Here is a 27695-nt window from a genome sequence, read left to right as displayed (position 1 = left end):
CCTTCTCTCCTCCTCCTTCCCTGCCAGAGCCAAAACGAGTGGGTTCCCCAGAGGAAACATGAGAAGACCATGTTTGGCATGATGTGCCCAGGTAAGGGACTTGAAAGTCCCCTATTCATTGGTCCATTGGTGAATAGTTGAGTTGGGAATCTCTTTTACGTCACAAGTGATGTGGAATGATGGGGATTCCCATAGATCTCAACCCACCACTTTACCTCTGCTGAATGGGGAGTAGTTTGTAGGGAGGCAAAGCACAATGACATTGCTAGCGGCAGATTAGTGATTAGTCTATGATCGATACACTATTTATATGAGGCATATTCAAAACTTGCTGAGTATATTTTATTTTGTTAGCTTTTGGCCTTTAGAAGTTTGCATTTGTTTGGCATCTATTGTCTTTATTATGTGTGATTTTCTTTACAAAAGAGAACACATGCTTCTCTAGGGTTGCAGTGTCAGTGTGCCAAGGAAAAGCGTACCATTCAAAGAAAGATGGACATTTTGCCAACAAAGGCTTGGCTCTATGCTGCCCTGTTCATGGTAGGTGACATTTCAGCAGTTTCTTTTTACAGATTTCAAAAACTTTGAGTGTCTAATCTTGTATTAATTTAAAATAATCACTTTTTTTCTCAGGGGTAGAAAGTACATTTAGTACTGTGTGTAAGTAGAGCTATTTGAGCTATTTTATCTTGTATGTATATACTTTGGCATTTTTTTGATGGTTTATACGTCTACTCCATTACATTTCAGAGGGAAGATCTATTTTTTTCTTTAACTACATCTATTTGTCATCTAGGGTTATAAAATATAATGCTTTTATCAGTGCAACCTGTATACTTATTATATCAATTATCAGCTCATTGACATTTTAACAAGTTGATTTATACTTGTAATCTAATAGTACTACTTTCTACTTTTAGATACTGCTTTTACTCTAGTAGAGACTGAATACTTCTTACACTGCTAATTATTTTTAATGTGCATTTCCTCAGCTTTGGTGTGTGCTGGTACAATGTGAGCCCAGTTGTGATCAGACAGAGTTTTTACACACTAATGGCTCCTGTGTCGCTTGCCCTGTTTGTGGACCAGGTGAACAGCTCTCAGAGGTAACACTTAACAGCACAACACAGCATAAATTTTCCCCCTTAGCTTTCCTATTTTGCCAGTTTTGCTACTTGGCTCCAAGTTGAAATTGTACATTGTTCTCAGGATTGTGGTTTCGGAGATGCTGGTATAGGTGTCTGTATGCCATGTGAAAAAGGGCACTACAGCTCAGACACTAGTGTGGCTCCCTGCAAAAGATGCACAAAGTGCAGAGTGCTGAACCGCCTGGAGAAAAGAGCATGTGCTGCCACTAGTGATGCCATGTGTGGGCAGTGCCTCAGAGGGTGAGTTACATCTGCAGAGCCTACCTAAACAACAGATAAATGCAATTAGTGGCTGTTTTTGTGTTACGTTGTATGAATGTGGTTGTGTTTACAGGTATTATGAGCTCAGGAGCATGACAGGGGAAGTGGAGCTGCCCTGTGTGCCGTGTTATAACCATGATACAGTTCATAAAGAGTGTTTGCTTTTTACAGCTCAAGGCTCCAAATCAGGTAAAATCCAGGGCTACACCATAGATTGAATTACAGTACAATGTTAATAGTGAAGTATAAATAGTTTGTTGTCTAATGAGATGCCATCAAGGAAAACTACTGTTCTCTAGCAGACAGTGGAGCCACTTTGTCCAGAGGAAATTTTAAAGAACCTGAAGAGAAGAGTGAGTAATCATATATATTTTCATAAGAAAACCTTTTTTGGTTTCAACTCTTGTAATCAATTTAACTTTATTGATTATTTTTTCAATAAAGGGGTAAAAGAAAGGACACTTTCAGTGGTCCTGATTGGTTCTGCAACAGCCTTCTCAGTTTTCCTCATTGTTTTGCTGCTTTGGACTTTCATTCTGACTGCTGAGCGATTCAGTGAGTTAAGCACATATTGTTTGATATTCCTTTTACTTTCCGCATCTGTCTTTTGTTTACTGGACTGGATTTAGATAACATAAGATTGTTACGATACTCAGAGCAGGTTCTGGAGTACCGTCCTGGGCCTGAGGGACTTTTTTCTGCAGCAGATCTCCAGGACACAACTCTGTCCAGCCGCACAAAGAGAGCAGAACCACCAGAAACTATTTTAAACTCACCTTCTTCAGCTGAAGATCACCTAAGGTACTTTGCAAATATTTCATACTGTATGGTTAGGCTACTCTTTGAATATATAAGTAATTGTTTACACTACATTCAGAGCCCTCAACTCCATGAACCACGAAAATGAGATGTATCCTACTTCCATTGTGATTAATGTTACCACCAACATCAAGCCCTCAAGTCAGAATAAAGAGAATATCACACAGGAGGAACAGCGAAGCAGCTGCTGCACCACAGAACAGGTACAGTGGTCCTGCAAGGATAATATGAGAATCAGTACTATTTTTGAATTACAGTTATTATTTTTCTTCTTTTTACGTGTTCAATGTCAGATGGAGCAAAAGCTGCAGACAATATGGGAGTTGGCTCAAGGTATGCAAGTTTTCCTCAAGCCTCACATCTACTGGATAACTAGTCGCTACTCATTTTGACCATTTAGGAGCCCATACATTTTGCCCAGGGGCCTCCAAGCAGATTAACCATTCTATGAATAAGTTCAGATGTTGGCACTTGTTTCTAAAGCATTGGTGATTGTAGTTTAACTCTTTCCATTCTGTGCAGATCAGAGTATTGAGACGCTTAGCTATGACTCAATCCAGGACCTGTCCCTGCTCCTTGACACTGTGGACAACAGGAACACATTAAGGAGACTGGGGCAGTCTTTGGGTGTCCCTCCTCAGGTCATCCCTCATCTTCAAGGCTTCCAGGACCTCTTTCAGTACCTGCGCACCTCCACCTACACACTACTGCCCCATCTGGCCCAGGCTGCTGCACTGTTGCCTAATCCTGAAGTTGTTTCTGTGATACACCGAGCTGTGATGAACAGGTGACCCCCATAGCCCCCGTGATGTGTTACCAGCGCTCCAGTTGTTATGTGGTGTTTCAAACTCACTTTGTATGATGATACTGTTACCAGCAAGATTACTCAGTATACCTTATATACATGGTTGGGACAAGAAGGCATTCTACATAGTGAAATTAGCTGATTTTCAATGGACATTTTGTATTTTTGAAGTTGAAAGAATTGGCAGGAAAGTAATAGCTTAACTAATGGATTGACTTTTTATTGATTTTGTTTATTTTACAAGTTTCCTCTGAATAAATCAATCAGTATATTAAAACCGTGTGACTGGTTAAGTTGTGAGAAGTCCTTATTTTAGCCTCAAGTGTTAAAAAACTTAAACAATTTTCAGGCCAGTGCAACTGAGCCCCACATGTGGTGCTACTTCCTGTTTACCATGTAAAACAGATGAGAGGCCTTCTGGCTAAAGCATGTGAGACAGACCAGGACAGAGGGTGTAGTGTTCAAGGGTAAAAAAAAAGCATAAAGCCTTGAGAAAAGTTAGTCTCTTGTTGGGAGAAGTTTGTCAAATGACCATTTTCCTGATCTCTAGCTTTGCAGATCCTTCGGCCCATTAGCTCTGGTAAGATTTCTCTTTTTCATCACTTCCTTTCAAATATCCTATTTCAAAACCAAATGTCTTATTTAGGTGTACAGATCTTTCTTCTTTGGGTTGCCCCCCTTTCTTCTTCTCTAACATCTTTCTTCTGCTCTGGGAACTCTAAATTTCATAATCCTAATGAAATATATTTTATATCATGAAAGTACTATTTAACTGAACTTTCTTGTTATGTCTGCTTTATTAATTGACTCCCAGACCTATTTAATGATCTTGTCAGCATCTCCTGTGGATTTTTAGCATGCAACAACTACCCGATAAACGCCAGGGGGCGCTGTCTGCTGTCACTTCAACTCTCTCTTGTTTCTCTTCCTTAGATTATGTATTCAAGTGATGTATCACTATTTACTAATAATTGACAAAATGGACGCTTCGAGCAACTGTTCCTCAGTGGTGGAAAGTACTTTTACTCGAATACTGTTCATAAGTAGAGTTTTAAAGTACTTGTACTTTACTAGCCCACCGCGGTGCAAAGAAAAGTATTGCACTTTTATTCAACCGCATTTTTTCAACTTTAACTGCTAGTTATTCTGCATATTGAGATTAGTAATATAAAAATTAAAAGAAATACATTATAATGTATAAGATAAAAAATATTGATCTTTGGAGGGAAATTCAAAGTTATCCAGTAATATAAAAGTAGGTTAAGTAAAATTAAACATTACCGATTGCAGCACTAAAGTTACATACAGGTTAAAGCAGCAATAATTTGAATCCACTAATAAATACTAGGCCTAATACGAATTGGGTGTTTCGACTATATTTTAATGACATTGCGTTTGATATTTGAGTAAAATAAATTAGAATTAGCTTAAAGTTGGCTGTAACTGACTATTTATACACTGCCATATTGTAACTTGATCTCATCTACATGTTTTTAATGTCGGATGTACAAAACTCTGAAAACTTTCCACTGACGCTGCCTCTTGCTTGCTGACAGGTTTAATCTATCTTCCTGCGCGCGGTGCGAGCGTGTTTTTAGTTTCCGGATAAAGTGTCAGAGTGAGACCTCTTACACTCTCACGGTCTTTGATGTCCACGTCCCCGCGGTGTCCGAGTCCTGCCGGCTGTGAGCTGTTACGCGCCCCAGCTTCAGAAAAAACAGAGAAGGAAAACTTCATAGAAATGGCGGAGGGCACAGCGACTCTCAAAGGCTTGCGAGCCCAGATGGGTAAGAAAATCCTGCCGGTTGTGACTGTTTATGTGGCCCTGCTGTGTGTTTTAGTTTCGGACTTAATTTGTGATGTTTGCTGCAAGCTGCTCCCGCTAACCGGGTTATTTGAACGTGTTGCGACGCGACCCGCTTTTCTGGCTAGTAACGTCGTTAGCTGTCCGGTGTCTGCTGACAATGGGCGCGGAAAACCTGCAACCTCTCCCCGCATTAAACCACAGAAATTGATTTGAAATGCCGAAACCAAACTAGCCCATAGTTACTCTGATACCCCCGGAGAAGCTAAGCGAGCTGGTTTAGCTAGTTAACTTAGTTAGCTCATTGAAGTTAGCTAGCTAAAGTTGTGAGGTTATATTTTGGAGCCGCTTGACATCTTTCGACTTTTCTTGTCTTAGCTCTGCTTTACCTCAGCTTTACTGCGCTTCAGTCACGTTGTCTGGCACGTTGCTTTTGTGACAGACAAAGTGTAGGTGCTGTGTATCTGACAGTAGCTTAGATAACTTGGGGATTATTGTCAAAAGTATCAGGAGGAGGTCAGGAAGCGGCTTGCCTTTAGGTTCATGTATTTCTTTTTATTAAAATTGAAAACACCTATTACATTTGCAGTTTTGTAGCTTCCTGCTCAAAACTCATATGCAAAGTGATCTTTTCTCTGCTATATTCCATGGTCGCCACTTGTGCTTATTTGTTGACATATGACATAGCCCCCTCCACTCTCCAGGGATCATAACTATAACAATGTCTGACCTGAATTTCAGATAAAGCTGGATTGTCAGACCTAGAGCTCTGATATGAGAATAAGGCCGCATAGTTGCATTGCTTGACATGCAGAGATAAAGCTTTGGTTGAACTAGCAGCCCCATGTCACGATGCACTTTGCGTTTTTGTTTACAGTGCTATGAAAAGTCTCTGTTTGAACCAGTGCTTCTCATCCATGTCTCAGCTGGCCCCTTCCAGACTGTGTCTGCATTTGCAGGCATGAATGCACAGTTTGTTATATCTTACGCTGCAGTTGGACTGACAGTTTTCTAGTATCTTATGGTAAGAGGGAGTTTCTGCATAGCCATTGTGGGTGTTGGCATGTTTTACTCCTGGCAAAAACCACATTTAATGTTGATCATCTTCCTGTTTCCGTTCAGTTTTCCATTCACTATTTTGAATCTGGAATTTACATCCACCCAGTTCTCTGGTTTTATGAAAATATCCATCATGTTTAGTGATTTGAAGAAAGCTTTGTGAAGAATAAAATGATGTCCAGAGGTTTGATTGGCCTTCAGTCAGAGTAAAAGGCTAATAAAATAATGTCAGGAATCTAGCCCATGTGCATGGGTATTTCCACAAGAATGTGAGCAAGGAGAAAATATACCCTGCTATTATGAAGCGAGATCATACTGCTGCAAGTCACACTGCAAGGTTATCGTGATGCTGGCTCAGCAATTGCTGCTGCAGAATTAAAAGCATGAAAAATATTTCTGAACTGGTTGGATTTAACCAAAGGAGGAATTGAACCCGCCTCAATTTCATTTTTTCTTGGATCTGTCCACTTAGATTTGCTGTCCTAGCTCAAATACTGTACCCCTGTTCTATTTTAACCTTTTAAATTGACTGATAGAATGTAATACAGTAAACAAACTACAAAGATTTGAATAGCAAAACATGTTCATTTGTATAGACTAGAACTAAAGTCAGTCTTGCTATTAAAAAAGTTTTGTTCATAAGTCAGTTCATCAATTTACAGTTTGAATATCATAAATATTTCTAGTTTATTTGGGGGATGATTTGAGGAAATTCACATTTAAAAACAGCTCAAAATTGTCCAGTTCTTGAGTCAGTTTTCCTGTCAACACTGGAACATAGCAAATAACTACAAAACACTAGTATGTGCAGTGAGGCACAGTGCCAAAGTGTAATTCAATATGGTACTCAAGCTTTAGGGAGTAAAAAAAGCTGATGTTTTGGTTCAGTAAGACCTGTAAACCAAATAATTACATGTCAAATTATGGTCTGCTTCTTGGCATGTAACAAGTACTTACAGAATAGTATTCATTTATTGTCACCTTGACAATTTCTATAGTATTTGCCTTTTTGTAATATATATCTCTAATTTCTGCTGTTACCATAAAGAGAGTTTAGGTGAAAGGCATAAAGTTTCAATAAACAGGAAAACAAAAAAAGTAACATAAAACTGTAAATTGTCTATAGTATGTGATCTATTTTAACATGGATCATAAAGGAATAGATAGTCAAGATCTGAATTGATAATTATAACAATGAATTTGGAAATGATTCAGTGATTTTTATTGCCCTTTTCTTCAAGAGAATATGGTCCACTTGGAAGAGGAGACTCCTTGGGAAACTGTGATGTGTCATCATTATCCTGCTAGTACTACAAATAGCCAGGGCTTACCTTTGCATGATCAAGTCTCAAGTAATCCCGTAGAAGAGCTAGTGTGTTTTAGCATGCACATTTGTGAGTTTGCATCAGCTGTATTATTCGAGGATTGGAGTCGGGAATGTGGTGCTCTGTGGCATGGACGGCCAAGAATGTTAATGTTTTTATTCTTGCCAAGAACAATATAAGGCAGTCTCACTGATCGGGGCATAATTAAGCACAGGACAAGAACTAATTGATTGCTAATGTCAGTGAAATCATCTGTTTTAGTTAGTGTAAATAGTTCTTGTTTACCATTCGTCAAATGGTTGTCCACCCTTCCATTTAGCGGTGCAGACACTTCCCGTGCAAAAAGCTACTTAATTATACCATGCTACAGGAAACAGTAAAGCATGCGTTTTGAAGGAGGGACAGAAAAGAGACCTTAGCCATTAATGTAACTATTCCTTCTCTGTTATGCCATGTGTAGCAGTGTGTGAGACAGAGATTGCTGAACTATAGTTGACGATCTTGCTTGTTTTTTAGGGAGCTAACATTTGATAGCAATCGACTAAAAGCGTTATGATGTAATCCAGGCTGGTCTGTTTCCTGTGTAGTGTTTTTGTTTGGGCTGCAGAGCCAGTTCATCACCAGGTGGTATTGATATAATAACCCAGCAGCACACATGCTGAGCCACGTCCAATTAATAGCTACTGTATTTTCTAGACTATAAGTCACAACAGAGTATTAACCGTAAGTCACATTTCTAATTATACTAAGTATTGTATAAATTAGCCTATAAAAGAACATAGACTTTAAATAACATCAAGCAGAAGTGCAGTATGAAATTCATTCATTCATGTCAAGTAACGTTAAACAACTGTGCCAACGTCGGGGTGGGGGGAGATGAAGCGTCGTTTCCACCTCCTCTCGCAGGTTGCCTGAATGCTGACACTCACTCCAAACTTTGTTTTAGCTGCAGACCTTATTACCTGCACTTTGAAGTCTGCAGTATTGCTCTTTCTTTTGGGCAGCACTTTCACTTGTGTTACATGAGGAGTTATAGTTTAGTATTTTTACTTTTTTGGCGGTACAGTATTATATTCAGTTGACTCAAGAGTGCTGAGAGTGTCATCTAACACCAGTGACTACTGGACAAAATTACTGTAAATATACACCTATAAGTCGCTTCCCTGTATCATTTGCAGGACAAGCCAGAGGTACAAAAAAAAAGTGTGACTTATAGTCCAGATGAGATGGATCAAATTTTAACAGAATGGAAGTATAGAGAAATATTACAGTCCACTCACTGTAGACTGGATATTTACCACTAAATGTTTACCCAATAATATAGCTACACACCTGAGAAATTGATTATTTAACTTAGATGCGGCCATCCATCTGTATGATGTATGCTCAGAGGCCAGTTTAATTACTAGTGTTGTTGTCCTTCTAATCTGAGTCTGTTGATGCAGCAGCAATGATTTATGTTAATATCTGTAAATCTCCATAGTGATGGAGTGGTGAGAGATGGCTCCTCTGATAGACTCTTTTCATTTCTATGAGCACACCTGGCTCTCTTGAGGCCTGTTGGGAAAACGGGATCTCCTCCTCTCTCTGATTGCAGCACTTCAATCAGCACATGAATGTGGGTGTCAGTGGGGAGTCTGCTCATTTTATTCCAAGCTGCTGTTTCTGCCTTGGCCTTTTTGTACTTACTGTGCCTCTCTGATCACTACACCTCAGTAAATTCAATGAGTAGGTACATTAGTGTTTATGACAGAACAGCTTAGCCTGGCTAATACAGCCAATGGTTTTATGTGTAAGAAGAGTCTGCATGGTTTTAGTTTTAAAGCTGTCTCCTCCTTAGCCCTTTTGCTTTCCTCTAAACATCAGATAATGTCCTTTGTCAGTAAGCCTGCCACTTCATCGAAGATTGCTATGCTATCGAAAGTTTAAATTGTCAACTACATTGTTTACACAATTTTATGCAAGTCATTACTGTTTGAGCAGCCCCTTCATAGATTTTATCCTGACTATATTGTGGATTGAATGAAATAGGTTTCATTATTACTAATGAAGAGTATTGTACAACCAAATATGTTGCTTGTAAGTTGACAGTCAGTCTGGCAAGTAAGTTATCAAAGCTTTATTTATTTTTGAATGATCTTGTCTCAGGCCTAATGTACCTGAGAAGTACTTCATTCATCCGAATGCTGCTCTGTGTATCACTTAGCTTACACTGTTTGGCATTTATTTATTGATCCTTTTGTTTTTGCCTTTGTAAGAAGGTAGAGAGAGACTGGGAAATCTGCGTAATAGAGTAAGATACATGTACAACAAAGATTCAAGGCTGGGACCTTTCAGTTACACAATCACAATTGATCACTGCATTGCAAGTTTTGGCATGATGGCATCTTGCCTTTTTTTTTTTTTTCCACAGCTTTTTTTGGAGACATAAATGTTAGGTGTTTTTCTTTGGAATATAGATCTGCTTCTTTATGTCCATAGTACCTCATCTGTGCTTCCTGTCTGTTCTCTTGAGTATTTTTTGTGTTATAAAGTTAACTGCAGTTTCACCAGTGTCCTCATATGCTGACCTATACTCTCTGTTTAATATTAGGCATGATACACTATTTACATGCACCATAGTTGGCTAAATAAACACAGAACTTGCATATAACAGCAAGATTATGCAGGTTTCCTTTGTTTGATGTGAGATCAGAATTGGCAATTAATAGATAATGAAACAAAACCAGTTATTCTTGCATACTGAAAAAAAAAATTTAAAAGTCCAGTCAAATCAGAGGCATCCTATCTTCATTTACCCAACTTTTGGCCTACGTGCCAGATTGGCTGATGGAGGGAGTTTACTGGGAATTAGCGGTAGACTTTGACCTTTCATAATCTTTAACTGGAGAGCACTGATGCTGCTACAGAATACATATCAATGCATTTGTGACTGCTTATCCTGTTAGCAGTCTTTTTTTTCTGTTTGTCTCCTGTTCATTCTGATAGACCTTTATTTACTGTTCTTCAGCCAGTTATCCAATGGGAAGAACCAGTGTTTTTGTGATTTCCAATGCACTTACTACAAATTGCTTACATTGCGACTAATAAATAATAATAAACTATTTTAAAGCATACAATAATTTGTTTAGACAGGTACTGTAAATGTGTTTTTCCTTGCAGAAAGAAATTGCTTCGAGTTGTAAATGCCTGAATTTTAAGCGGCTTACTCACAAATCTCAGACGTCAAAGCTTTTAAAACAGTTTGTGCATTTTATTTCATTATTAGTTTAATCATCATGGCATCAGTAGAATTTTATGTTAGTAATGGAGATTGCAAGACTTTGTGTTTGTCAGTAATATCACGTGCCTAACCATCATATTGCCTCTTTGTCAGCAGTTCTGTAATGCTGAATACACACTGACACAGAAGGAAAGAGACCAGAGAAAAGACTGATAGTATAACCCCTAAAGCCCTGAGTGTTTCCTTCCTTCCTGCCCTGGTATCTGCGAACCATGATGTTTGTGACCCTGTGGAGGTCCTGTTAGAAGAGTTGATGAATTAACTTCTTTAAACATCTGGTTTCTCTTCCTAAATTTGATGTTGGTCGATATTCAGTGGGTAAAAGAACAGAATGGATTGTACAGACACATTTTCTGTCTGTGGTGCTAGAAGGCACATCCTTCCAAGAAAAACAGCCCAAATAGTTTAAATACACAGAAGGATGACATATGTACACGAAGACCTGATATTCTGGTTTATCAGGATGATAGACCAGAGGTGAGTGTGTAAGTGAAGAATATTAATTTCAATAAATATTTATTTATAGAGTTCTGTGCTGTGCTCCACTGTGTGTATTAGCTGTATACCAGGAGGTCCACAAGGATTTGATTCCAAACATGTTTCTCACACCAGCCCTTCCCTGTCAGCTTGTCACAGAAAGCTGTGTCTGGTTGGATGCAGCGTTGACCATGGGCTGGGGGTTATGGCTGGTGGCTGAATAGCTTGATTGTTCTGTAGCTTCAAATCCATTGAAATTCCTTATAACTAGAGAGAAAACAAAAAACAAACCTCAGATTTACACTTGATTTGAGTACCCAAAGCAATTCTCTTTCCTTGATTGATGTACCTGCTTTGTCCGTCATGGTGCGATATGACAGTAGTTCTCTTTGTGTAAACTGTGGTTGTCTGTGTGTTTTCCTACATACAGCTGCAGCTGCACAAGCACAAGCTGAGGAGCGGCGCAGCCTGGCAGGGAATAGTCCGGGACCTACAACTAACACACCAGCCAAACCTCAGGGGTGTAGGCCAGGTAAATGACACCATACCTTGACCTGGAAACTGCCTTGTCACCACACTGTTGTTTTCCATAATCTGAACCATTAGATGCAACACAATCCACTTCCACACCCTCTCAGTGTGGCTTACGACGGGTAAACAGTAGTCATCGTCTTACTATTGTAACAGTTGACCAAAGCTCATCAAAGACAGTGACATGCACACATCAGCGTTCCTCATTCAAAGCCATTTTTATCCATCCTTTGTGTTCTCTATATTTGCATGGCTACATATATTTTATTCTTTAATCTTGTACTCTATACACACATATGTGTTTGTAGTCATTGACGGTGCCACACTGAGAATAGACGATCGACTGCGAGTGGCAAAAGAGAGGCGAGAGGAGGCAGAGAGACAGCACGGTAAGCAGGAAATCCCAGCGTCTGTAGAATTATTTTAGCCAAAGCCAGCTCTAATCTCTCTTATCTGTATGTAAAATTGACCTTGTTAGATGCATCGACATGAGACAAGATGTACATCTTGTTAAAACAGTAAATCATATTTTAGTACCCAGAATTGATTTCTGTTGCAGGTAAATGGACATAAATACTGTGGATATCACCTGTACAAATATTTTTAAACCCTTGTTGGCTTTTAATGAAACAATCATTGAAAGCTGTTCATACGCATGCTGTGTGTTTGGTTAGCTTTGAGAGAGTCTCAGATCATGGAGCGGGAACGTAAGGCAAAGCTGCAAGTGGAGCGCCAGATGGAGGAACGTCAGAAGAAGGTTGAGGAACAGCGAAGGAAGGAGGAGCAGAAAAGACTGGCTGTGGAGGAGAAGAGGAAGCAGAAACAGGAAGAGGAAAAGGTAGCTGTAACACTGGTGGAGAACCTTAGAGCAGAGCATGTTGCAGTACTTAAATCGCAGCACAGGTCATCTTCAGGGCTCACTGTGGAATCTTTTTGCATTCTCTCCATGTGCAATAGTCAGTATACAAAAAAACAATATGCTATGGTGTACGCAAAATAAAATGCTCCTGGTTTGGGGCTAAATCTTTGACTGCTGTAAATAACTTTTTTCATTCAGCATTTTCCTCTGACTCTGTTATGATGCAGGAGCACTACGAGGCAGTGATGCGGCGAACAATGGAGCGTAGTCAGCGAATGGAGCAGAGGCAGAAGAGATGGTCCTGGGGAGGACTGTCCACAGACTCAGATGGACGAACAGGTAGAGACTCTTTCCTCACTTTTGTGATCAGTTTGACTTTTCTCATCAACTTAAAGTTCTGCATTAAAGAACCAGTTTAGATGCATAAAACTCCTCATCACGTGTGGCCTAAATGGTCAGGTTCAATGTGTGCTATGTTTAACCATAGCCAGGGTGCTATTCAGCCAGTGTATATGAAAGCAAGTTAAAGCATTTTTTCCTGTCAGCAACTAGCAACTGATCATAATTTCAGATAAAATGATTTACATTGTTGGATTCCTAAGCAGACATGGTTCAATAAAGAAGGACACAAAACTGTCCGTTAATTTGCCACCTGAGATTCTAAATTCTCAGGCCAAAGTATTTTTAGTCACTAGGTGTCAAGCAAATTCCAACCACTTTCCTGCTCCATCTTTCTGTTGAATGAAGGACGTACCTCATCTTCTTGTATTTTATCATTCCTCCCTGAGAGCTGTCTTATCCCACAGGAGACTCTGATGCCAGCACCTCATCTCCAGTAACTATAGTTATCTCCCCTGCCTCTCCAGAAAAGCCACCAAGGACACGACAAGGTTTTGTTTGTGGATAATTTGCTTACCAATGTAGCAACACAGCATGAACTGGCACTAAAACTGTCAATAGCTTGTTTGCTTACTGTTCTTCCCACCAACCCCCACTTACAGTCTACCTGGCTGGTTTTCACTGACAGGTTTTCTATTTGGCCTGTATTCCGAATGTGCCTGGGGCTGGGTGAATAGCTGGAAGTGTAGCTTTGAGTATTTCACATACTTAACACTGTTGAGCACTTCCAGGGTGCATGGGTGACTTTGCATGGGAGCCCAATCAAATGACACATGAAAAACAGAACTAATATCACCTCTGGATCCCCTGGCACAGATCCTGTGGTGTTGTTGATGCTTTCCACTTTAGATGTAAAACAGTACTTTTACTAATTAACAAGGCCTGGCTCTGAAACAGCTGTGATATGGTTTGTGAAAAATGTACATTCAAATGACATTTAACAGCAAATGTGTCTATAAATATTATATGTTTTTCTAAATTTTCATCAGAAAATGTTTACCATGTTAGCCGCACATTTGATGGATGGGTTAATGGGGATTAAACTGGTCTATGTGTCACCTATTGGATATTGGGGATTTTAGTATTTTAAATAATCTTGCACTCCCTTTTGTGCTCCCAACTGCCCTCCACCATTGGCTAACCTACAGTAAAACCCCCTCCTCCCTTGTCTGTATTTCCTCCTCCCTCCTAGCAGACAAGCGCTCCACATCCACCATGAATCTGAAACAGCCATCTGAGGCTGGCATCAGCAAACGCCTATCCTCCTCCTCTGCCACCCTGCCATCTCCTAGCAAAAGTAAGTGTCTCTCCCCCCCGCCCCATCTGCTCCTTCTCCCACTTCCCCAAATCCTACTCTCCAAGTATTCCAGTGTTGTTTTCCTAACCAATGTACTATGTTTCAAGCAATCTGTTATGCACTAGATGAATGTTTTTCTGTCATTTGTGATTCTTCGTTTACTGAAAGCTACCAAGTGACAAAATTATAGAAGATCAACACAAAACAACACAAAAAGAACAGGCTGGTAAAGTGCTCTAAAGTGCTCTAGTTTCCTGTCTCTCATTGTAGCTATGGATAATCTGATAATGATCACCATGGCTTCCCAGTTGTGCTGTATCAATTTATGAACCTGAAGAACTGACTCAAATTTTCAGAATCACACTGTCTCAACCATATACATATGTCAGATTATTCGTTAAAATAATTTGATTAACAAGAAGTGTATTTTATTTTGAAATAAAAATGAATCGACACAATCATTTGATTTATATTTTTCCACAGGTTCTAAAGGCTGCCAGTGCTATTTCCTCATTTAACTACTCTTTACTTCTAAAATGTTTAATAAATATGCTCAAATTCTTCCATTTCCAGGTCTATGAATATATTCTAAAAAGTGAGAGACTTCTACCATTCACGTGAAAGCCCTGTGTAACCCGATTGGGTGTTTCATCATTGTCTCTCAGGTGTTAAGCCGAGGAGTTCATCTTGTAACCGGTTGCCTAGCAATGGCAATGCTGCTCAGACCAGTAAGGAAGATGGCAAAAAGCTACAGGTGGAACAGACAGGTGCAAAAGATCTCCTCTCCATCCCACACTATACAGTGCTGTTTGCCAAACTATTATAAATTCAGCTCTCTTGCTGCTGTGGAAATCACATAGCAGGCTGACTTAGTGCATGCCAATTGTTTAAACACAGCATTTGTTTATATTAACACAAAAATTGGCAACTCTGATTTAGGCAGTGTCAGGTAGTATGATCAGATTGAGCTGTTACAATTCTTGTGTTTGTGTTTAGGCATTGTCTTTGAAACTGGGGCATCAGCTGGTATCTGTCCTAGCCTGGTGACTCACATAAAGCAAACGAAGTGCACATGACTTGCAATCTGTCTTTGGGGATTCCTTGTTGACTCCCTCCCAGTGCCTGCTTGGCTGTAACTCCACTTTCATGTCTGTAGGCACTTCCGTGAAGAAGAGAAGTTCCTCCCTCACTCGAGTAAGTGTGGGCAGAGCACAGACCCCTCCCCAGCCTGATAAGGGGACAACGGATGATCAAGGTGGCTAGCATGAACAATCAGCAGTAATTTTTTCATGCCCTTATCAGTATTGCTCAGACATCCCTCTTTTAATAACAAATATGTGGCTTTGGTGTTAATGGCTTGCTCGATCCCAATCCACTCGTTTTTTTTTTTTTTGTTTTTGTTTTTGTTTTTTTTAGTGCAGTGGTATGAAGATATGAGAGTCTTTTAACTGACCACCTCTTCCTGCTACATGTTACCTCTTTACATCAGTGTTACCCTATACTCAAAAGTCTCTGACTGCTGACTTACACCCTAGGCAGCTGCTAAGCTACTCTACACTTTATTTCTTGGGAACACTGTGTTTTGTTTCATGTATACCCTAATCATTCTGCCTTGTAACAGATTCGTACTGTGTCATGTTTCTCACTGACAGCTGATTTTCCTTTTTTACTTTTCTATTAGTGTCAACCCCGGAATGCTTTTGTTGTGTGGCATGTGAGCGCTAACACAGTGTATTGTTTTGTTTTCACAAAGTATTGATTGTTTTCTCCCTCCCAGATGATGTCATAGCAGGATTTAAGTAGCTGGGCTCGTGCTTCACTTTGGTGTGTGTTAGTGCCATCCAACAGGGCACCCCAGATCACAGAAATGACTACAGCAGCTCAGTGCAGTTTGTGTTTTGCCATTAACCACCAGTGCTTTTATTTGTCCCATAGCCCTGTCAGCCTTGGTTGGAAAAAAAAAATGTCCCTTTTCTGTCCAGTTGTACGTACTGTGGTTAACCTTACCAATTATGCAACACACCTAGAAGCATTCATACTTGGCTTTTCTCATCTGCAATTAAAATGTTTGCTTAAACTTATTTAGCCCCAAATCCCCTTACACACCATTTTCTCTACCAGTGTAACCTTATCGCAGACTAATAACCGAGAATCTTAATACCTGACTGCAGAGTAGTGAGCCGTGCTGCTGTACTCAAGGGTCTAGCACTTATCAGCTAACAAACAAATCTGTCAGTAACAGATGTCCTCTCAGTAAGAAGCTCTAAAAGGAAGTGCAACTTTTCAGTCTCATACTGAAGAACTAGCATATAGAGAGAGGTGGTGAATTCAACACTTTCAAATGTTCTCCTTGTATGGTTTCTACTTTGTCATTTATCAATCAACAATGGCCTAAATGTGGAATTGCAAATTTTTTTCGTTTAGGAAACAATAAGTCCTTGTTTCTCAGATCAAGGTCTGTCATAGTACTTTTTAATATGCTGATTTGTTCAGTATTGACCGTATGTACCACTAAAGGAGTTGTGATCAGCCTCCTTAGTTTATCTTGATTTAAATTTGGCACCTTCTTTATTACAACCATAGAAATGTTTTCACAACAGACTCCAGACTCCTGTCTGGTCACACCCTCTTGCACTGCCACTTTTTAGGCTTTGGTCTGTTTCACTTCTCATCTTCCTACCCAATAGTATTCCTCCGTTGTCTACAAAGTTCACTAATGGTTTGTTTTCCCCATCAGCACATTTTCCTCTGCCTCAAGGAACTATTGATTTGACCTCACTGTCTTCTTTGACTACAGTTTTAACTGATCTGTCTTTGGTCTGTCTTAGTATTCTTCCATTGCATCCTTTTACTGAATCTCACTGAAAGATAACATGATAAAGACAGTTGATAAGGACTCAATGTAAGATTACTGAGACATATAATAACCTTTGGTTTTCTAAATTGATTTTCTCCTCCTGGTTAAATCACATGGTGACCTTTCCAAATTTCATTGACCCTAATCCCTTCTTTGTTTTGCCTTGTCATCCCCCATTCTTGCCCACTCTTTTCTTTTTGGCCTTTTCGGTCTTCTGTTTTTTGGGTGATTTTTTTTGGCCGCGTAGCTCGCAGGCCACCGGCCAGCATTGTGGATGGAGGGGTCCTTAGTCGTCTGCTCACCCCCACCCAGGCCTCACTAGCTAGGAGCAAGAGTGCCGGCGTCCTGTCTGCTGATGGAACAGATGCTACAGGTAACCTCCCCATAGGAGACCCAGACAGAGAGGATGGATGGAAAAATTCTGGTCCTTTTTATTTACCCTCATTTTATTAGGTGAAAGTCTGCCCAGTTGCTCCCAGCGTCACGTTATTAGAGTTGATCTCATTCCAGTGCCCAGTTGCAGTTTCATGCTTCTTGGTGGTGGTAGAGTTACAGAGGTTGCTTCTTGTGTCTAAAAGCTGCTATTTTAACAGTCACCTGTTTGTGTAATATATGTGCAGTAATTTTCAAAGTATATCATGTGAGAGAGTAGCATTAATAAATACTGACACACATGGGTCGAGCTCACATGCACGCTGTCTGATACAATTGACTGTTGTGTGGGGAGTTGTGCTGAGCAGGGCAGACTTGGCAGGTGGCATTTCTCTGCATCTGAGGAGCTTCGGAGCCATGCTGGGAGATTTGCTCTAAGCAGCTTACCTGTTGGTTCAGAATGAGACTGTTGTGCTATAGCACGTGTTCTGTTAGTGAGACCAGGATCCTTGGTATTCCAGTTCACTGCTCTGAAATAGGAAACACTGGCATCTCTATAGAATATATTGGCTTGTACTCACACTTAAGCTCAGTACATTGAATTTTTTTTTTTGTTGATTGTATGTTTGACAGGCTAAAGAAAATCATACTATAAAGCACTGACTTGCTCAAAGCAGCAGCTATTTTCCTACAGTTGGTTTTAGATCATGGTGTTTATTGACTATTCCAAACCCATTAACAGCTATAGATCTTCTGCTAAGTATAGCCCCAGTAGAAACATGACACATCTGCATTAGCAGCAGCAGTGGTAGTTAATGGCAGGGTGAATTTCTCAGTCACCATAGCTGCTAAGTATGCAGTCAGAGCGAATTACGAAGCACATTTGTGACCGTGCTGTAACAAGGAGAGTTCTCCAGGTCATGGGATTAGCATGGCTAATCCCTCAATCTGACACAGCAATCTCATAGTCAGTGGACAACAGTATTTCCTCTCCGCGCTTTTCATCTGTTGTCACCACAGGTATATACTTATTTAGCAGCATCAACGTTTTAGTGCAGCTGGCCCTGTTTAATTGACATTTGTTTGTTTAATTTTTTTCATTGCCTTACATTTTCTAGACAAATGCTGTTTTGAAAGCAGAGCAAATATTGAGTTACTTTAACAGTATAATAATAGGAAGCACTCAAAGACTGAAAATTACTGTCACTTTTTAGTCACTGTGACAGAACACAACAAACAACTCTGTACTAATAAATCTATGTGTACAGTGTCAGTGTTGTGCTGTGTTGGTGGTAGGATCTGCTTTGTGTGTGCTTATCTGTGGTGGTTGATGTTGAGATTTTTGTTTGGGGTTTTTGCGAATTTGGTGAGCTGTCTGTTCTGCATTTCTCCAGTGATATCCAATCCAGCCAAAGCTTCAGAAATCAGGCTGTTGCCTGCCCCAAGAGCTATATCTAACAAATCACATTTTTGTGTGCTCTTGTCCCCTTACAAAAACATTCTCCTGCATTTCTTTCAACCATCATCTGCCCTCCCTTCCTGTCTCGCTTTCTGTCCCACTTCACTCTTCCCCTCCACTCTTTATTCTTCTCTCCCTCTGTTCCTTGCTGCTTTGCTGCCCAACTCGGCTGCTTATCGCACCTCCAATTGGTTGTGCTCCCCTGGTCCTGCGATGACTGTGTCCTTTACCAGAGTGTCACCTGTGTCCTCGCTCAGCCTCTGCCAGTCCCCTGCACCCACCGCGCGGACCCGTGCGCAGCCGCAGTATTGACCGGCAGAAGAGTGGCATGACCAACTCCGCCTCAGCTGACGGAGCCCTCGACCCTTCACTGGTGAGAACCTCTCTTGATGTTAATGTTACTAACACCACTGGTTTACAGATGGAAGCTGTTCAAATCGGTTGTTTTTAAAAAAAAAAAAAAAAGTGTAAATGTTTATTGACTAGTTGAAATGAAAACTTTCACTGCAGCTAGTTCTGATGTCCTCCTTGCTCCCTTTTAAAGCTACTTTTGTATACCCAGTTATTTGTATACCTTACATGGCTGTTCACATATAGATAATTAGCACACATGTAAAATGATGGATGAGGTAGCTGACCGGCTCATATTATTTTCCAGAGAATGACTGTTTGTGCAGGACTGGAAAGGAAAGTTACTCAGTGATCTGATAAAAGCTGAATTTAGTGGGTCAGGTCACTCATATTTTTGCATAATGCAGAAGGACCTTGAGAGCTTGATGAGGGAAGATGACAATCTGCTTTTGGAAGTAAGATAGATATATTATCACAGAAGCTTTTTGACATTGTTGCACAATACAATGTTATACAGCACAAGGTAGTTGCAGCAAAATAACAGTGCTATGCTTGTGAAACTATATTATGCCAATTAATGGCATTATTATAGTTTTATTTCAATAGGAAAATGATTGAATTTGACATATTTGAAATTGATTTAAAGTTTGGTAGCGCTAAAAGAGAAAGAACCCATTTCCAGTAGCAAACTAGAAACTAGGCTGAAGTTGAAGTAATGATAACAAATGCATGGCTCCTGCTGTGAAAATATATTGCTGAGACAATGGAACCAAAGACTCATTTAAAGATTTAAATGCACATGGCTGGCTCCATTTGCCTGTCAAAATACTTCTGCAGGATGCTAACCATAGGGAAATGTTGTTCCTCCTGCTGTTCCTTGAGCTTTGCCGGTCACCCATAATTACCTTGTACATACATTGGCAGGATCTTATCTTATTTACTTATACTCTTAAGAGATTTATTTGTGTTGTCTCTTGGAGGCCTGTTGTGCTTGGCTTTTTCTCATAACCTGCCTCTTCCTCCCCTGAAGATGTGAAAGCCCTCATTGTCGCAGCATGAGACAAAGGGATCCACTGTGGCCTGATTATAGACAGATCATCTCATGCAAAGTAGACCCCACCCTGACCCTTTGACTTTTCTCACTATCTCTTTGTCTCCTCAGCCTGCAGATTGGTGTGGAGATAGAGATTCACAGTCTCATGCTTATCACTCAGGCGTTGCATGACATTTGAGTTTAATTGCTGCTTTGAAGTGAGCTGAAAAATACACTACATGGGTTTTCTGCAAGTGTCTTTGTCTCCATTCTTTTGTTTTAGCAATGATATGAGGTGTTTAGAGCTGCCATGTGAAAGTAATTGGCTGTCATTGTGCGTGTTTTTACAATCAGTTCTTTCACTTATACAGTGACACTGTGTCTATATGCTGTTCTTGCTGCAGTGCTATGTTGACATCAGTGGGAAATGAATCTTATAAAGCTGTACAGTAACCTGTTTACTGTCCTGTTTTTAATTTCCTGTTTTGTCAAGATGATTATCAAGCTGTGTGACCAGAGATGAGAGCAGTTGCTTACAGAATATGCATTGTATCTAATGTTACTCTGCTTCATTACAAACAGCTTAGGGTGGAACAGGTCTGTGTACTTCTAAGTGTCACATGTTTGACCTTGCTGTGCCCTGTTGTCATCATGTTTACTGTACCAAACAGCACATGGGCATTATTAATAGATTAATGAAAACCTGACCAATGGCCTCTTTCACTCTAGCAATATGTAAATGTTTGAGGTGCCAGTGGAAAAAGAGGAGGGAAAACATTTTATTAAAATGTCAATTATCAATTTATTTTGTTGGAGTCTTAGACATAATAGACATGAGTTTTTTATATGTTCTTTAGGATTTTGAACTTTTATTGACAAACTTCACATTCTGCCCAAATGTAAGGATAATTCAGTTGAACAAACCAGTGATTTGGTTCCCAGAATGGGTCCTGACTGATCAACATTAGGGATCAGAAGATGACTAATGGGATAAATGTAAAAAATATGTACAGTGTTTACTTTTTCTCTTTTGTTTTTCTTTCATAATACTGAACACCTTCACATCTTTGGGGTATCTAAACACAATTTCTGTTTAGCTCATCATTAGCAATGATGAGGGATAATAAGTAATCATTCATTTTAAGGGAAATTCTGAAGCACCTACTGTACTTTGAAGAGAAAAAGTTTGAGAGGGTGAAAACTCCAGCAGTACTTGAAGCTTAAAGACCAAGTTTATTACCAGCCCAGCACAGCTAAGCTCGTTGCCACTATCCTAAACATGCTAATCTGATAATCCACAAGCATGGATCAGTTTTTAAGGTTATGGAATTATTCTTTTTGGTGTTAATGCTGCTTGTGTGCCTTCTCTACTCCTGTGTCTTTTGTGTGGAACCGCAGAAGGACAAGCAGTTTACAACACCTAGAGACCAACGACCTGCCTCCCCATCCTTAGGACGCAACCGCTCACCCTCCCCAGCCCCAAGTCCAGTTCCAAAGAGGACGCCTTCACCATCAGCAATCAAGTACAACTACCATAAAATGTCTTTTTAAGTTGTTGGAGAGATTGGTTGCAGCTTTTCGTTTTTAAATATAAAACACAAAGGAACTCAGCTTACATTTTGTTCTTACAGACAGAATCCCAGGACTCGCCCACCCTCACCTGGTGCAATGAAACAACGCCCACCATCCCCCCAGCCTACATCAAACAAACCCCCACCCATCCAGAAACCAGCTCTTACTCCAACAGGACCTACCACTTTGCGAAAGAGGAACTCCAAGTCCAGCGATCCATGTTCTGCACAGGTTCCACTGTCCTCTGATACCAGCAAGACCAAAGAGAAAGATGGTGAGCAATTAACAGTGAAGTGAATTCAGCCCCCAGTATAAATGTATGTCTGTACTCCATAAAAATGTATTAGTAACATGAAATATAGCACCATATAAAGGCAGATTTTATTTAGCTAGTATCAATATTTATGAAGACTGGCCGTTTTTCTCGCAACCACCATGTTTATCTGGTGCATCCAGATATGGATATTTCAGAATGTAGTAACTTATCAAATTATTTAAAAGCTGTGAAAATGTTTTAGTTAAACTGACAAATTAAATACCTCACAGATTAGAATACTAATCTCAGTAATTTACCAATCGCATTGTTTCAAAAGGCATTTGAGAATTACCATTAATTATTCCTCTTCATAATTTCCCTTGCCTTAATCACATACTAATTTATACAGCATGGCAAATCTCTCAGGATAGACCATAATTATAACCTCATAGCAGATGTCATCATATTGCCTAACCCTAATGTGTGTAAAAGAGGACAGAGATTATTGGGAAAGTCACATGACAGTTTGCTGTGTTTGTCTGTCACAGTTAGCCCACTGTACCAACCTGGCATTCTCTTTTCTCTGCCATCACTCATTCTCCAAGCACTGGTTCAAATAACCGGCCCCATGTGCTAACATCTGATCATCACTACAATGACAAGTTGATAACAGAGTGAAATAGAGTGCTAAATATTCATCTTTCCACCTGTCAGACTCTAAGGCCTCCATGGGCACCAACTCTGCTGCTGAGGCAGCCAAGATCCTGGCAGAGAACCGCAGACTGATGCGAGAGCAGAAGGAGAGAGAGGAGCAACTCAGAATACAGAGAGAGGAAGAAGAGAGGTGAGAATATTGAATATTGAAATGTCCATGTAAATCTCTCACAAAGGATGATTTTTTTTCTTTTTACTATGTTGTCATTTTGGTTTTTACATAGCTACAGGAACTACATTAGTATGACAAAGTACTAGTGCAAATGCTCATTAAACTGAAAGTATAATTAGCATGTTTCTTCAGCATGTTGGAAAAGTATTCTCTGAATATTCACTGTTGGTAGTCACCTTTACTTATTTGTGAGTATGTTGTTAACCCATTTGCTGCTGTTTCTTTACTGTCTCAGGCTGAGGAAAGAAGAGGAGATGCGTTTAGCAGAGGAGGCTCGACTGAAACGCCTGGAGGAAGAGAAGAAGCTTACAGAGGAGAGAAGACTCAAAGAAGAAGAGGAGGCTCGCCTAGCTGAAGACGAGCGGGTGAGACTGGCAGAAGAGGAGGCTTTGAGACAGGCTGAGATGCAAAGGGAACGGGAGGAGGCTGAGGCCAAGGCTCAGGAGGAGGCAGAGAGAGTCCGTCAGGAGAGAGACCGCATCATGCAGCAGAACCAGCAGGAACGCATGGAGAGAAGGAGGGTATGATGGAGAATCTTCTCCTTATTTGTCTTTCTTTCTTATTAAGGTATAAATATAAAGATATAAACAAGGAATGCTTCATAATATTACAGTACAAACAAATAATGTAAAATGCTCTCATTTCTCTCAGAGAATTGAAGAAATAATGAAGAGAACTAGAAAGGGGGACCAAAATGACTTGAAGGTAAACTGACATTTGTTCAGCCTGTAAAACCTTTGGTGTCTGTCGAGAAACTCTTTGAGTCTTAACATGCTGATGGTGTTTACTGTGTAGAGAGATGACGATAAATGCACACAGGAGAATGGAGATGAGGCAGTGGACCAGATGAACTGTGAAACCAAAAGTGAGTGTTTTTGTCCTCTGGATTTCTCATTGATGGCAGGTTCAAAGCATTTTTAAATTTGCCAGTGAGAGTGAAGGCTTTTTGTGTATGTTTGCATGTGCTTTTCTTCAGCATGTTTGTGTGAATTTACATAATTCTCTGCATTTTATGACTTGTCTCATTCAAATCCATTTTATTAGTTGACGGCATAGCCCAGACATATGACGCAGACATGGAGGTCAGCAGAGATGAATGTGTCCTGTCCTCCGGTGAGCTGGTGGCACAACGAGAAGGCAGTGTCAATGGAAAACCTGAGAATGACAACAAGGAGAATGACAATGGCATAAGCCCAGATGAGACCCATGCAGTAAGGTAATAATATAGAAAAGATGGTGCCCCCAAAACCTACACAGAAACTGAAGAAGGCTGTGCTGACAATATTGTGATTGGGAACTGCTGGAAATGATGTACTCTGAAATACAGGTGAACCTTCCCAGTTTACCAGTTTGAATGAAAGGTAGAAATGAGTGGACTGTTGCCTTTGGCCTTTCTGTGGGATTTGTTTGTTGAAATAAGCGAAATAACACCAGCCTGATCCCCTGTTGGACTGGACTCTAAAACAAAGTTGTGTTATGCTGTGAGAAATTTGTTCTTCACCACACAAATCACTTTCCTAACCACCTGTCACTTCCTCTTCCCCCATCCCCTCTCCAGTCCAGTCTCTAAGGGCCCCCTCATTGAGGGCTCTGAGTTTCTGAATGAGCAGGACTCCACCAAAGTGGATCTAGTGTCTGGTTTCAATGGTAAAGCCAACCAGTGGAGTTTCGAGGAACTCATTGACCACAACCTCCACTCTAAGACCCGGCCGCTGATCGAGGCAGAGGACTGTAACCAGGTGCTGATCAGCTGCGACGGTAGCTCAGATGGGTCTAGGGTGGCGTTTGAGGACAGCACCCTGCATTCCTCTAATCAACCCATAGAAGCCTTGTCAGGTGAGGGATGAGTCACGCTCATTATTCTACTGGGACCTCTCCAAGACAAACCCTTACTCTTTTCTTCTGTCTCTGTAGAGATTTGATGTTGCAGGCATCGCTGAGAAGCCTCTTACTGTTGCACTCCTAAAGTTCCTGTCCAGCTGAGCTCCCTAAAAACGACCTACCAATTCCAGTTTCTTCCTCTTTTCTTCTCCTCCTCCTTCCACTGGAGGTGGCACAAGATGAAGTGGAAAGACCACCCAAAGTACTACATTTGCACCCTACATGATGAGGAAAGAAATTTATAAAAATTATATATTTAAAAAAAACATAATTTCAGGGAAATTCCATATGTTCCTTCAACATGCTTTCTTTAGGTCTATTTCCTCTTCCTCTTGTGTCAGATTTTTTTCTATGTTGTGTCTAATATTGATTATGTTTTTTATGAATTCTGTCTTTGTCAGGAGTGCATTGCTGTAATTTATTAATTTTGGCTTCTTTTGGTATAATTGTTCTCAAGTGTGTTTAGTCATTATGTTGCGTGAGAACGTTTCAGGACACATGAGTTGACTATGAGGCAGTCATCGTGAGCTAATGGAAGGAACAATAATACATTCTGTTCTGTCAGGGGTCGGGGAGGAACAGCATCCCAGGTTTTGCATGAAATTTATCTAAAACTACTTGACCTGCTGCTTTTTGCAGCACCCAGTGATACTGCCTTACCATTTCTTTCCTAGCTTCTGTTTTTTAAGTGTCACCTTAAAATTCAGAAAGTGTTTGTGTTGAATGTCATACCAGTTTAGCAGTCTCCCATCATGTGCTTACAGTTGGGGGTGGATTCTATGTTCATGCCACACTTCACTTAACAGATCTCTGTACTCTCAGCCATTGTTTTTGTGTATAAAACACACACACACACACACACACACACACACACACACACACACACACACCTGTCTCCCTGTGATTGCTTCTGTGACCACTAGAGGGACCCAGGAGCATAATTGTTGGATTTGAAGAGTGGTGAAATTCATGACAATACTGTACTGAATTCACGTTCAGCGATGTGTCTGCAGTTCTGAGCTTGTTATCCATTTAGGATTTGCTTTTTTTTTTTTTTTTACATATGTATACAGAATTTATGTTTACTAACGTAAGTTGAATTAGAATCTGAGACATATGCAGTTTTAGTCTTATCTAAATGGTGACTCCACTGACTGTGTCTCTTTCATACAAATGTTTGAATAACCATAACTGCAATATATTAACGTAAATAGAGTCCCTTAGTTTCATTCGTGGCTGCTTTTGAACTTCTTAAGGCGGCATTCGTTTGTTACTGAACTAACCTTGAATATTTGGCTGTTCTGTCGTGATGTCCAGACTTGATCTTGGCTGAAAGTAAAAATCAGGTCTTCAGTGGTTGTAACTTTAGCTTTGTCAGCTCGTCCACACACACTTTTCCATCCATGTATGTATGTGTGTGGTTCTGTCATTAATTCCATTTATTTCCCACTAACCTAAAATCTGCTGCTGCATTTGACAAATGCATTTCAACATTTTTTTATTTAAAATTTGTTTGTTTATATATGAAAATGCATTTCTACATATATTTAAGTGTTGTTATATTGTGTACATAATCAGTATTAGGCAAATGAAGCCATGTTAGGGATGGAGTGGCGCCACAGTTTGGGTAATTGAAGTATCTGTGACTGTGCTATAGTTTTCTGTTCTCAACTTGGCCCCTGCAATAGGGTAGTCAGGTTAGATTTGGGCTGCCTGGATATCCACTATTTAATTTAATCCCCTTTCCCCAAGACCTTTGCAAAACAACGGTCCAAGTGGGGACCCACTATATGTTTTTCAGAATATAGGTTGTGTAATTGTGTGTGTATATTTGAGAGCTTTCATCTATGAGAATTTCCTCAGTCCCTAATTCTGAATGTTACCCAACAAAGACTCCATATCTGACCCATGAAAACAGCTGTGACTTTGCCTCACGATGCCTTCAATGCTGCCAAATAGGGCTGCTGTTCTGTTAGGCATTTCACCTCAGTTTATAAGCATTGCACCGTGTCGTTTGAGACAGAGAACTACTAGAAAAAAATATGTGGGTCTGACAGTTTTTTAAATACTGTTTTCCGTGTAATGAAATCTAAAAATTCCTGTTGTTTCAATAGTCTGAGTACAAAGGTTAGGAACCTTGATTTTTGCATTGTTCTCTGCTAGCTAACTAAAATCTCTGTACATAAAGGATAGGGGCTTTTAGATCTTAGCTTTTATTAATAAGCTCAAAGATTGTAACAGACTTCATATGCCGTCCTTCATTATTTACCATGGCTTCCAGAGCTGACCGCTTTTAGCTTTCATACATTATTCATCTAGAAAACACAAGTGTTTGCACTGTCGCCAACTGCTCACTGTTAGAAAGAATGGTTACTGAGAAGTAGCCGTTAATGTACAGACTCATTGGAGTGGTGTAATATTCTGAAAGAAAAACGTCATTTGTCTTTGGTTTGTTCCCATTCAGGTGTTTTAGAAATTTCATTAATAAACTCAAAACAAAACCTGCCTGAACATAAACTCCCCCCTGCAAAACATTTCCTACCCCACTTCCACTCATTAGCAGCACTTCTCTGGGGGCTGTACTAGCTGCTGCTTGAACAGATACTATATCTTTGTCAGGTGCTGCTGGATCTTTAAAGACTTGAGTACAGAGCCGACTGTTCTTTAGTCCTCAACATTGTCTGTAACTATAGGATAGAACCGTGCCTTAGATTGAGAGCTATTTTTGTTGTGTCACAACTAAGAAAGCTTGTCCTTACCTCGGCCTCGACAATCAGTTTACCCAAACAGGGAAACTTCGTGAATATGAATATTTCTCTGGAAGATTTACAAACTAAGTAGTTCCCTGTCCACAAATAAAACCTGTACGATAAATATATCTAAAGTGTACTGAAATGAAACAAACTGTTAAAACAATAAAGTGTTGCAAAAATATTCCGGTGCCACATTTTAATTTCTGTT

General features: G+C 40.1%; 2 protein-coding genes across 11 annotated transcripts; both read left to right on the top strand.

Moving 5' to 3' along the window:
• The first annotated feature begins 492 nt into the window (after positions 1-492).
• LOC113144739 (tumor necrosis factor receptor superfamily member EDAR-like) lies at positions 493-3019 on the top strand. The gene is made up of 10 exons (XM_026330964.1): positions 493-540; positions 993-1106; positions 1210-1388; positions 1483-1598; positions 1712-1762; positions 1854-1964; positions 2066-2210; positions 2287-2431; positions 2522-2561; positions 2751-3019. Exons 1-10 carry the CDS (start codon positions 493-495, stop codon positions 3017-3019), a joined length of 1218 nt encoding a protein of 405 aa, XP_026186749.1.
• Positions 3020-4664: 1645 nt separating this feature from the next.
• map7d3 (MAP7 domain containing 3) lies at positions 4665-27668 on the top strand. Of its 10 annotated transcripts, none has more exons than XM_026329974.1 (20): positions 4665-4820; positions 11412-11513; positions 11821-11901; positions 12187-12350; positions 12599-12710; positions 13178-13261; positions 13966-14067; positions 14733-14834; positions 15224-15322; positions 17172-17297; positions 18989-19128; positions 21538-21662; positions 21771-21985; positions 22682-22811; positions 23089-23374; positions 23505-23558; positions 23649-23718; positions 23898-24069; positions 24412-24689; positions 24768-27668. In XM_026329974.1, exons 1-20 carry the CDS (start codon positions 4682-4684, stop codon positions 24773-24775), a joined length of 2589 nt encoding a protein of 862 aa, XP_026185759.1. In that variant the 5' UTR covers positions 4665-4681; the 3' UTR covers positions 24776-27668. The 10 variants fall into 10 exon arrangements, with proteins under 10 accessions (XP_026185759.1, XP_026185760.1, XP_026185758.1 ...); XM_026329975.1 differs by having other exon boundaries at positions 13963-14067; positions 19013-19128; XM_026329973.1 differs by having other exon boundaries at positions 13963-14067.
• The last annotated feature ends 27 nt before the right edge of the window (positions 27669-27695 follow it).

This window comes from Mastacembelus armatus, chromosome 10, assembly GCF_900324485.2.
Source record: "Mastacembelus armatus chromosome 10, fMasArm1.2, whole genome shotgun sequence".
Classification (NCBI taxonomy): Eukaryota; Metazoa; Chordata; class Actinopteri; order Synbranchiformes; family Mastacembelidae; genus Mastacembelus; species Mastacembelus armatus.
This window is presented reverse-complemented; position numbering and strand designations above follow the sequence as displayed.